This window comes from Branchiostoma floridae, chromosome 7 (assembly GCF_000003815.2).
Source record: "Branchiostoma floridae strain S238N-H82 chromosome 7, Bfl_VNyyK, whole genome shotgun sequence".
In the NCBI taxonomy this organism is placed as follows: domain Eukaryota; kingdom Metazoa; phylum Chordata; class Leptocardii; order Amphioxiformes; family Branchiostomatidae; genus Branchiostoma; species Branchiostoma floridae.
Genome location: NC_049985.1, coordinates 7562850 through 7574865, shown reverse-complemented (window position 1 = coordinate 7574865; position 12016 = coordinate 7562850). Strand labels below are relative to the sequence as shown.

The following is a 12016-nucleotide window of genomic DNA, read 5'->3' as shown; positions in this document are numbered from 1 at the left end:
CAAAAACCAAAGGACCGATAAACAATCAACTGATTGGAGGATGGAGAACGGACAGGATTCTAGTAGTGATGACTCAGGTAAGTTATAACTTTATTTTGTGTTACATTTTTATTTTGTTCCTGATTCAGACATTTAATAGAAATTTAGATGGAGATGATGAGGTGGCATTAGCTACTCCTGCTGTAAGTGAGACTTCTATAGCTATCTCTTGAAAAAAGATGTGTTGCCCGTCCTATTTTCTTTTTCCAGACATAGATGGAGATGATGAAGATACTGGTTCCTCCTCCAGCAGTGAGGCTGGAGACAGACAGGCACAGCTCCACCTGTTACAACAGACCATGGACACAGCCAAACTGTCTCTACATCATCAGGACTACCAGACTGCCTTCACACACTACCTCATGGTGGTTAGTATAGGTGAGATGCATCACAGCACCGTTGGGGTTATACCGCGCCTTACTGGGGGGCATACCCTAAATTCTTCTTGCCAAATACAAGACAGGATCTCCCGTCCGCTCTTAAGAGCCTTGTCTAAAAACAACCGACTTTGGAGCCTTTCTCATCTCATCATGTCATCTCAATCTATTAATTGGGAATACATGATGTATTAATAGTGACTTTTTTCCAGGGACAGACCTATGTTCAGACAGCCACTCTGTGTTCTGACATTGTTTTTTTTTCTAGCCCCAGACCTGAAGCCTTACGTGAAGGATGACTTCATCCTGGCGGTGAAGTTGTGGGGGGATGAGTTGGAATCCATGGGGAGGGGGGAGGAAGCTCTGCACAGTTACCAGCAGGCACTGCAGGTGTACCCTGACTGTGAGGGGGTCGTCAACAACATGGGGGCATATCTGTTCAGGTAGGCAAAACCTTACACTTTGCTTTTGTACAAAAGACCTATCTTAAGTCTGTCGCAATTAGCACTTCAATGAGATACAGTAGAAGCCAGTTGATTGCACAACGGATTAGCTCACACTTCTGTTTATTGCACGGAATCCCAAAATCCCAAACCAGTGCGGTCCAGCAAGATAACTTCGCATTATTGCACCACCTGGATAATTGCACGAAATACGCTGGCAAATGGGGTTTGCAATTAAGCGGCTTCTACTGTAATAGTATTTCAATTGGCAGTTTAACCAATGAAAGAGTGGCTGCATAACAAGCCCTTTCTGCTCTGTCCTAGCTGCCACTTGCTACATAATCAAGTTAAGAGTACACCACAGGGTGTCTACTACTTTACCAGTAACAATGGTGACAGCCATCTGGACCAAGTCATTGATCTTATTTGTTTGGAACAACAGAAGAAGATGAACAAATGGACCAGATCACGATGCTCCGCTTCTGTGAAGTTTAACTTAATATACCCATTGGGGCAAGATTGTAGCATAACATGTAGTGTCTTCTCCATTGTCAACAGGCATGGCTACACAGATGAAGCAGCTTCCTACTTCATCCAGGCCTTACAGCTGGATCCAGGTCATAGGTCAGCCAGGGAGAACCTCCAGTCTGTGTGTACCGCCCTGGTGGAGAGGTGGCACTTCAGGATGCTGAACGACAGGGCCAGGAACACCGCCTTTCATCAGGCAATACAACGGGCTGTGCTAGGGGGGCATGACACTGTGCTGGACATAGGGACAGGCACTGGGATTTTGAGGTAAGTGTCTAGATGCCCTGTTAAAAGTTTAGTAGAAGTCTTGTGCACACTTCTATCAGCAATAGCATACCCAAACTAGAATAATGGTTACTGTAATACATGTCCATCCGTGCAACCAGCACGCCCGGATGATGATGAAATCATGTAATTGTATGTTTATGGATATGGATGGCTAGCTATAGATTTCTAACTTGTTTCCCCATGTTCCCAGTATGTTTGCTGTACAGTGCGGTGCCAGGACTGTCCACGCCTGTGAGATGTCCAGGACCATGCACCAGTTGGCCAGCAACGTGCTGGTAGCCAACGGCATGCAGAACAGTGTCCACCTGCACCACATCAAGTCAACAGATATGTCTATTCCTGAACATTTACCGGAAAGGTATCTTAAACACGTTCCTTCATATTGTAGCCTCTGTCAAGACATGCAGCCACTCTCTCATTCATGGTTGAATTGGTTTCAGTTTTCAGTTCATTCCAGTGATGCTGAAGAAGAGTGATGGATGTCACTCAAAACATTTGGAAGCAAATGTATTTGAATATCGTTCACCATGATGTGTAACCTTCATAAATGTGACTTGTTTTTTTGTTTGACATACTTTTCGGGGCTATATACATTGTACATACTAGTGTTTATTTTTTTAAATTGAATCTATTGTGTACTACAACATGGACATTCACGTGTCTGTCTAAGAGCAGACAAACTGCCAGTATCTCACACTGTATATTATACCCAGGGTATCTCTGGTTGTGACTGAAACTGTGGATGCAGGTTTGTTAGGTGAACACATCTTGTCCACCCTGAGACATGCATGGGAACACCTGCTACTGCCTCCCAAATCTGCAATAAACCAGTCGGTAAGCATTCTCCTATGCAGAGCCTTGCCCACAATCTTTGCTTTCCTGCTGAGATCTTTAAAGTTAGTTGTTCCATCTGATGTTAATTTTGCAAGATTTCTTATCAATAATGACTTTTTACTTCCATGAAGAATGGAGGTATAGTTTTTGATTCATATGTTTGTATGTATTTCTGCACCAATATTCTGGAATCTCTGGAATGGATTAATATCGAGATATTTGGTATGTAGGTACGTGTTGTGAATTTGGAATAAAGGTCAATTTTAGGCCCTCTGGCAGCCGACCTTGATGCTACGGCAGAACTTCAGTCTGTTTTTTGTATCTTTTGCAATGGTCTTGTTCATACTATACATTTCCACAAAGAATATCATTCAATCTTATTCCCACATGGCTTACAGGAGTCTGTGAGGTACGGTAGGGTGATCCCAGGTGGTGCGACTGTCCATGCCTGTATAGTGGAGTGTCCAGACATCAGACGTAATCACACGGTTCTACAAACCAGCTGCTGTGGAGTGGACATGTCTGGGCTGGACATCACCAGCCAAACTGCCATCCACACAGGTACATGTATACATTCATTCAAAGCATTTTTGTGTTTTATGGTATTTAAGCATCTTTTAGTATTCCTTTCTTTGAGTTGCAGGTATTCAATAGTGGTCATTAGAGACAGAAGATGATTTATGAAAATGCTTGAGCTATGATTAATTGAAATAGGGACATTCACATGGCAATTGACACAGCCATGACTGCATGTGAAAATGGTTTTAATCAATCTTTCCTGTTGTTCTGATCTAAGTGTATTTCTATGATATTTCCAGACACAGCTGACCAGACATCCTCTGATGCAGAGCCTTACTCCTCTGAGGTGTTAAACCGAGTCAGAGGCGGGTTTTCTTGTCTTACAAAACCCTGCCAGGTGTTCCAGATAGACTTCAATGATCCTCAGGTACACAGCTGTCTCTCACCTATTTTACAATTTTGTAAAGATTGGTACAGCATTTGACAGTTGGCATGAATGTGATTTTGAAGCAATAGATACATTCTTACAGTCCATCGCATTTAGCAGCTCAACCAATGACAGACTGGCAATCAGCAGCTTGACTAATAAGAGAGTAGCTGAATGTCAGACAAGTGTGCATTTACGTTTTATTTTGTATTAATATTTTTTGTACATTTTATTGGATCTTCTATTTTTTCACAGTACAGGAAGTCTGATAAAATATCAATTAAGAACAAGGCAGAAAACAAGCCTTGTTTGCCTCAGTCATACTTCCTAGGGGTTGTGGAAAGGATAGAAACATGAATAAGTTTCTTTTTATTGCTACATAGAAAATGCAAAAAACTATTGATTACACAGCTGTTTACAAATAGTACAAAATCTGTATGTTTTTGCCATGCTTCAGACATTTTCACCTGAATCTCTGGAGCACCTGCGAGTCTTCCACCTGCCTGTGAAGCACCCAGGTATGGTGGATGCCGTCGTGATGTGGTTTGACTTGCACCTGGATGAAGAGACTCACCTGTCTACTTCACCTGAACAGGACACCTGCTGGGAGCAGGCCATCTTCCCTGTACACAGGCATCACCTGACAGGTGAGGAAAACTTGCAGTGGATACCCAACCAGAAATTATGATCATGATGGTATGGTACATTTTGTCACTTGAAGGAGGTTCTTCCCCATTTTTGGTGTGTGTTGTTTGTTTGAACCTTTATTTATTCATAAAACCTTTGTTTATTCATAAGAGGCTCAAACTGGCCTGTAGGCTGCTTTTCATTGAGGTAATGAGGGAGGTAAGGGTCAGATAAAATATAACAAAGATACAGCTTACATTGAGTACTGATTGTGCCAATAACTCCAGATCCTTGATAGATTTAAATGAATTTTGGCATGTGGGTAGTTATTAAGGTCCCAAAGAAACATGGCAATTTTGGGCCACCTAGCAGTAATTTCAGGTACTGCAGCTTTACAGAGGAATGACCCCTTGTGGGAGGAGGTTAACTGGGATTGATTAAGGGAAGAAGAGCAGGGGAGGATCACTAACATCTGTGATGGTAATTTTTGTTATTTTCTAATGATTGAGTTGGGAAAATGACCTTAATGACAAAAATGTTTTTCTGTAATATTTGCATTTCTTCCTGTCAGGATCAGACTGCTTGAGGAGTGGTCTCAAAGTGGAAGAGGGGGACACAGTTGTTGTGTCAGCTACATGTGGTGGGGACTGCATCAGGATGTGGGTGTCTGAGGTGCAGCATCACAAAGATGGCAGGCAGCTGCTCTGCAGTTCCACTGAGAACAGACAGAGAGAGCGACTTGAAGTTTCCAAAGAACACAGAGATGCTCATGAGATGGAGGCCTGTAGTAGTGCACCAGTAGTGCCAGAACCAGGGCAAGCAGAAGTTGTGTGCCTTGCTCAAAATGACATCTGTGCCTTGAATGATGGTGGATTTAATGATGCCTTTTATGCTGCTCTACACGAACACTTTTCTAGAACCATTGGGAGTGGCAGCAGCAATGTTGTAGACTTGACAGGCTTCTGTGCAGGAGACAGTATGGAAACAGAAGGGACACAGATTTCAAATGAAAGAACAGAAAATTCTGGTAAATCTGTGTTGGACCTCAGCCAGGGAATGTCTATGGTAGGGCTCTGTGCAGCCAAGCTCGGTGCGGGGAAGGTCAGGTATTCTGGCCAGAATGCCAGCTCTCAGAAACTGCTCGAAATGTTGGCAAGAAGGAACGGAATACCAGAAGGAGTTGTGGAGTTTGGGCCGAGTTCCCTGGAACCAACAGGAAGTAGTGGTGCATTGTGGGATGTGGTGGTGACAGAGCTGGTGGAGCCGTCGGGAGTGCTGAGACAGCAGGTTCTGGAGGACATGGCTCTGGCAAGGTAAAAATCAATTTCCTGAGCTAATGCAGCATTTTTCAATAAAAGTGTTATTATATCTTGATACACATGCTGCATAGTATGATTAGATAGTGTATAAACATAACGTTAAAGATTTAGAATTAGAAAATGAAAAGTATAGATCTATTCATATATCTCTTACTATAAATGTGCACAGACACACACAGATAGATTACATCCAGTGATATATGGTAAACATGTACAAAATGCACAAGTATAAACTTCAGCATTTTGTTTGTACCCGCACATGTGTATAAGCTAAATTTAGCATTTGTGTTAATCACTTCTGTAACAGTATCAGAAGAATAGTTTGTCATATTCTGTAATACATCGTATTATCCCATACATCGTATTATCCCCAGGGCATATGCCTTAAAACCAGGAGGGACCATCCTGCCCTGTGCTGCAGCAGTGTATGGTGTGTGTGTACAGTCAGACGTGCTGCTGAGGGAGAACAGGGTGCTGGGCTCAGAACCAACATTAGGGCTAAAGGTTGCAGACTTCATGAATATCTTCCAGGTATGGTTTTACACTGTGTGAAGCAGCTTTTTCCATTATACGGTTTTCTGTTTATACTGCTTACTGTAGGTCTAAAAACGTTTGTGGTTTTACTGTCGCAGTGATCTCTCGACTTTGAATTTATGACATGGCCGCAAATAAGTGTTTTCATTGTAGTAATACTGTACAGTGTACCACATAATTGTACCACCATGTAAACCACCTTTCTTACAAAACAAAACCCTGTGAAAGTAAAAGAATTAATAATAATCATCATAATACTAAAATGTTTCCAACCACAGGCAACAACCCACCAGGAAATCACCCTCTCCACACTCCCCCACAAACCCCTTACAGAGCCCTTTCACATCTTCAACTTCAAACTGGACGAGGAAACCTCCGGCGACACCCTCCCCTCGTACTTGGAACAGTCCAGGTCACTGGTGGTCATGGCAACCGACTCTGGGACACTATCAGCTGTACCATTCTGGTTTGAGATCTGGGTGGACTCCAACAATAGGCTGAGTACAAGGGATGAAAGCAGTCATTGGAAGCAGGCTGCCATAGTTCTGGATAAATCAGTGCCTGTGGAGAGAGGCCAGCAAATAATCTTAGAGGCCAGTTGTCAGAATAGTACAATCTCTATCACTGTCAAAGAACAAGACAGCTAGTAAGAATCTTTCCACATGACATAACCATAGATATTTGATAGACATCCCTTTTTAATGTACATATGTGTTCTGTAGTCAAGAGTTTAATACCTTTATATCTACATTAAAAACAACTTTTGTAAGTTTACTCTGGAGAATCACCCTCAGTCAATGCTGTAGTCCTTATATTACAATTGTCACAGACATTTTAAGTTGGCAGTATATGTTTGTAGTGTGTTAAACACAAGTGATGTACATTTGTTTGAGACAATAAATATTTACAGATACAAATGTAATTGTTTATGTACGCCACTAGCAGCCAATGTTTCTTTGTTTTAGGAACATGTAGATCTCTTAAGATTTATGCCATAATGTCATTGAAAAAATCCTGACCACCCCCATCAAAATGTAGAAATGCAAAAGAAAAACATAAAAATACAATTTTTTGACAAGTGTGGCCACTCTCTCATTGGTCAAATGAATAATTGCCATTCTTTTCATTGGTTGAACTGCTAATCGTGATGGGCAGTCAGGATCATATGTACCAGCTGTACAAGCCAGAGAGTATCTTCAATACTAGTAACTGAACCTTTGTCTCTTTGCACTAAGACTCATTTTCATGTCTAGTAACTGAACCTTTGTCTCTTTGCACTAAGACTCATTTTCATGTCTAGTAACTGAACCTTTGTCTCTTTGCACTAAGACTCATTTTCATGTCTATTGCACAAGTGTACAAACATTTAGAGATCCAAGAATACAGGTATTTCTGCAAAGTACCTGAAAGTTGACCACTGACAAATCCACAAATATTACATTAAAATTTACTGTATGTTAAAAAAGAGTATGTTTCACCAATCATGCAACAATTCTTAGAAAATGACATAAATTCTAAACAATATAAGACCCTACTTCCATAATCCACGTAATACCATCCTCATATTTACCATCGAAAATTCCCATTGTTCCCTTGCTCATAGATTCATCTCTGGCACTTGTTGTGTTAAGGATTCACTGCATGAGTTTTATAAGTACACATGTAAATAACTATTGTGGTTTTCTATGACACTATACATGGTAATAATGTTTACACATCTTCATGATGATCTTCTTTTTTAAGTCCTACTCCTTGATAAGAAGATGTACTATCTGCAGCTTCAGAGTCCCTCTCTGCCCTTCCTGGTTTGGGAAAACTTTTATCTCTCTCTGCAACACTGCCCTCTGTGTATCTCATGTGTTCTGGATGCACCTCTGCACTGCTGAATGTAGTCATCTCAGTGTTTTCAGCTCTCTGTAGGTTAGACAGGTAGGATGGTTCTGGCCTTTGGTCCTCCATGATGGGATGCAGCAAACTGGTCCTCTCGGAAACATCCCCATTCCTAAATGTCCTGGGGATGATTGTAGTCTTAACTCTCTGCTGAACTGTGCCTCCTGAAAAACACCAGGCCAAAGTATTACTGTTACTACTTTAAGAAATTCAGGGAAGTGATTACAACTAAAGACATACTGAAGACTTCTAGAATGATGCATAGTTCTTTCTCTGCTAAGCACCTAGCTGTTCAACACACCACTACCAGTGGACTAGCCCCCTGCTGTAGTGCTTGAACAACTATGTGGCCCAAGGACTACAGAAACAAAGTAGGATGTCACTCTGTACACAGTTAACGTCTGGGATTTTACTAATAGCCACCTCCTTTTGCTAAAAGCACAATAAGCTGGACCACAAAGCCTTAGGAGTACACAGCTGTACATGAAACAAGTAGTTGTTAAACAGGGCCACCAGCTTTACATCGCCATCCGAAATGACAAACCTGTCTGAGCTGAGGTAGACCCTGAGATCAAACTCCCACCCACGGATTTTGATCCATGCGGGAATCAGCGGAATTGTATTACCGCCTGTGCCGAGGGGACATGTTAAACTTCTAGACAGAGATTATACCACAACACAGACTTACCCACGACTCTGATGTGCTCTCTGACATCATGTCTGACATCAGAAACATCCCACATGGCCATGAAGGAGGCAAAGCAGGGAACTGACGGGGCGTTAGGGTCGATGTAAGGTTTGTGGGAGAAGGTGTAGTAGTGAGCAACTGCTGCAATAAACATCTCTATGCAGATCAAGAAATCCTGTAAAAGAGAAAATGATGATTTACACATCAGTAGATGCTAATGTTAATGTTCTGAATAACAAAAACAAATATTGAACATAACATAGCAGCAAAACAATCAAGACAGTCAATCAGAGGTGACAAACTTCACTCCCAAATCCACACCGTCTTGCAATCTGTCCAGTCCTATAAACAAAGACAGCTACACAGACGATGTACTTATGCATTGTGTATATTGGGATTCATTGCAAACACACACAAACAAAATTGCAAACATGCATACACAAACAGACACTCACAAACACAACAGCCAAGATATTAGGTTTAAGTCATTACCTGAAGTCCATTGGCAACACTGTCCACACCATCTCTAAAGTCCCAGGTGTTTTTCTCATTGATGACCCCTACCTTCACAAGTAAGGCGATGGCCACAGCTTGCCTGGAAAAACATAATTGACTATTATGCACCATAAAGCAAAAAAGCCATATATCATGAAAAGCGCAGTACAAAAATCAGGATCTACCGTAAAAGGGTCACAATATTTTCAATCATAAAAGAGTCAACTAATTTCCAAAATCTAATGCATTACACCCATCCATGCTGCTGCCCATGCTCAAACTTGGCCAGTTACAGAATTTTACATTGTACAATGTATATGTTGAGCAGTAGTAGTAAGAATTGTAAGGACTCATATAGATGCATTATGTATCAACTGTGTCAACATGAAATTTTGGAACTCTCACCAAAAGGAGAAAAAGACGACCATCTTCACACACAGGAACTTGCCGAAGGGACTGATGGGGGCCAGCTCCTCCTTCATGGCATGGTAGAACAGCACCAGGCAATACAGCGCCCACTGGAGAAACACATCAAGACATGTATGTGGCACCAAACGTTGTACGAGGTTTTGAATAATAGACCAATCCATCAAAACATAGAAATAGCACATTAAAAACATGAAAATGTCAGACATTCCTTGAACCACAAATTGCCATGGTCTCATTGGTTGACGGACAGCCAAGACTGGTTAATTGCAGCCACTAAGATGCCACATATATGTTTTTTTAAGATTATAGAATATCTGGATTGCTGTAGCTGGAAAATGTTTTAATATACTTTACATATGTTACAAAAGCAGGTGGAATAGTCTTATTATCACAATTGCTGACAAGATTATGACATGATTTGTTGATAAAGGTTACACATCCAGGTAAAAATATATGCCTTATTGCAGTTACTAGAGCACCTGTGTCCAAAATCATATCCAGGTGCTTGAGTAACTGCTATTTGGTGTATGACATGATTGTTTTTTTACTAACCACTTGTGAAATGTTGTTGATGATGACTATGTAGGTCCAGGCAGAATCCCAGCCAAAATCTCCCTCATGGTACACCCCAGACAGTTCACAGATTCTGGAAAAGTTTAATGAATAAGAAAAAAAATTGAATAAATGTCTGGCATGGAGGAATAAAACACAGATGATACAGAGGTAGCATTTATAGTTTTAGTTTTCCTGGCTCTCTTTGAATGTAGAGCACCAGTCTTTGTTAAGCAGTTGGCCAGTCCAGTGCCTCTATGATGCTACTTTATGCAAATAGGACTTTATGCAAATAGGATTGGTGAACAGTGATAGGGGGACAAGCTAACAGAGTCATCATATAGTGTTATCAGTGTACTGAAGATAAAACGTAAGGCATACTTACAAGGCAACAATAGTGGTGATAGGCCTCACCACTGAGTAGGATATTGCACCATGTTTGCACCACGCTATGAAATCTCTGGAGAGCAAAAAAAAAAAGGTGACAATTAGAGTTGTCATATGATAAAAGGTGAGATACCAATAAAACTACTTTGCAGGTAAAGTTAACAATAACAATGATGTTAAAATTGAACTGGTGTAGCTGTATGGCCACATGCTCTTGGGAGAAGGACCCTTCAGCCCCTAATGGAGAAAGACTGGGTAAAACACGGGCTAAAATCCGCTACAAATATTTCACATTTTACTGTTAATTCTCCACCTACTTTCCCATTCTCCATGGCGGGAGGAAGCAGAATGGGAAGAGGTGCTTGACTTGTTTCTTCCTGGCACACACGGCCTCCACATCCATCACTGAATGCAGGTAGTTCAGCACGAAGATCATGAAGTTGTAGATGACGTACGCCTCGTAACACTCACGTATGGTGTCCAGGTAGATGGTAGAAGCAGCAAATTTCAGCGCAAACCACTGTTGAAGGATTAGAGCAATACACTGTGACACAATTTTCTCTTCATTGTTAAAACACAATAGATTGATAATATAGCCCTTTTCACCTCTGTCATAATATAGAAATGCAAAATAAAAAGATATAAATAAAAATGTTTCATAGACAAGCAGACACTTTCTTATTGGTGAAACTGCTAATTGCTATGTTATCATTGGAACTGCTAACGTTAATTGGGATACTAGGCAGTCCGGATTGGTCTATTGTCTTCCAAAGGCAACATCATTCATAGCCAATTATTTCAGGCTACAAATAGAAGTGTTGATACATATCTCATTGCATGGTAGTTACTTGATATTACATTAAAGTACATGGTACTTACAGCATCAATAGCATATATTGGCACCATCCACAGAATCCTAAAGGAGAGACAGATATAACGTTAGACAGATTGTGAATGAACATCATAAAAACAGATAAAACACTATTGTATGAATCCAGCCTTTCCTCAGCCTCTAGTATTTATCATATCAGTAACATTTCAGAAAATTAGCTTTACCATCACTCCCAGTATACCACTGACAAGTAATGCACATACCTGATGATATGTCTCTGTAGGTGAGGTTGAGTATAGTGGATGAGGTGCTGTAGGATCCCCAGCAGTGCGATAGGTATGGCCATGAACACAAACATGCCTCCCACAAACCATGCCTGCACAGCTTTACTCTCTCCCCTCAGCTCCCACACACAGAATGGCAGGGCCACGCACAGCAACACGAAGTACACCGAGAACACCACCGGCCGGATCCAACCGCGCCAGTTCCCCAGGAATGATGAAGGCATGGTGGCTTCACGGGTACAGGAGAGACCCTGAATAAAGTTTTACCACAAGGATCAGTCCAGATGTGAAACTTTATACCAGGTTACACACTGTCAATCAAGTCACATGACCCAAAATCACATGCCTCAGAGAGTTGACTCAATTATTTGTTCTTCACTTGGGACACTGGTGACAAGTTTGATTTGCAGAAAGCCACGATGTGCCTAAAAAACTCATTATCTAGTAAAGACAAAACATGCATTACCACTTTAATACCACAACATTTGGTAGAATTTCTGTATTTGGTCCCATCCATTTAACGC

At 41.2% G+C, this 12016-nt stretch overlaps 2 protein-coding genes across 2 annotated transcripts; one reads left to right on the top strand and one right to left on the bottom strand.

Annotated features, from left to right (window-relative positions):
• The first annotated feature begins 23 nt into the window (after positions 1-23).
• LOC118419403 (protein arginine N-methyltransferase 9-like) lies at positions 24-6968 on the top strand. Its single transcript, XM_035825770.1, has 12 exons — positions 24-77; positions 250-417; positions 685-859; positions 1418-1654; positions 1866-2033; positions 2389-2509; positions 2908-3070; positions 3328-3455; positions 3913-4102; positions 4654-5395; positions 5776-5932; positions 6214-6968. Exons 1-12 carry the CDS (start codon positions 41-43, stop codon positions 6580-6582), a joined length of 2655 nt encoding a protein of 884 aa, XP_035681663.1. The 5' UTR covers positions 24-40; the 3' UTR covers positions 6583-6968.
• Positions 6969-7472: 504 nt separating this feature from the next.
• On the bottom strand, positions 7473-11762 carry LOC118419525 (transmembrane protein 184C-like). Its single transcript, XM_035825944.1, has 9 exons — positions 11472-11762; positions 11256-11292; positions 10694-10896; positions 10375-10449; positions 9990-10083; positions 9414-9526; positions 9006-9108; positions 8514-8688; positions 7473-7989 (listed from the first exon to the last, which is right to left on the bottom strand). Exons 1-9 carry the CDS (start codon positions 11714-11716, stop codon positions 7646-7648), a joined length of 1389 nt encoding a protein of 462 aa, XP_035681837.1. The 5' UTR covers positions 11717-11762; the 3' UTR covers positions 7473-7645.
• Positions 11763-12016: the final 254 nt, after the last annotated feature.

Bases quoted from the DNA above. Each gene is read 5' to 3' on its own strand.
- LOC118419403 (XM_035825770.1), top strand. From the start codon at position 41: ATGGAGAACGGACAGGATTCTAGTAGTGATGACTCAG. The intron at 418-684 runs GTGAGATGCATC...TTTTTTTTCTAG, and splicing joins CCTCATGGTGGTTAGTATAG to CCCCAGACCTGAAGCCTTAC. The intron at 1,655-1,865 runs GTAAGTGTCTAG...CCATGTTCCCAG, and splicing joins ACAGGCACTGGGATTTTGAG to TATGTTTGCTGTACAGTGCG.
- LOC118419525 (XM_035825944.1), bottom strand. From the start codon at position 11,716: ATGCCTTCATCATTCCTGGGGAACTGGCGCGGTTGGATCCGGCCGGTG. The intron at 11,293-11,471 runs GTATGTGCATTA...TCTCTCCTTTAG, and splicing joins CTACAGAGACATATCATCAG to GATTCTGTGGATGGTGCCAA. The intron at 10,450-10,693 runs GTAGGTGGAGAA...TTTGCTCTCCAG, and splicing joins CCGCCATGGAGAATGGGAAA to AGATTTCATAGCGTGGTGCA.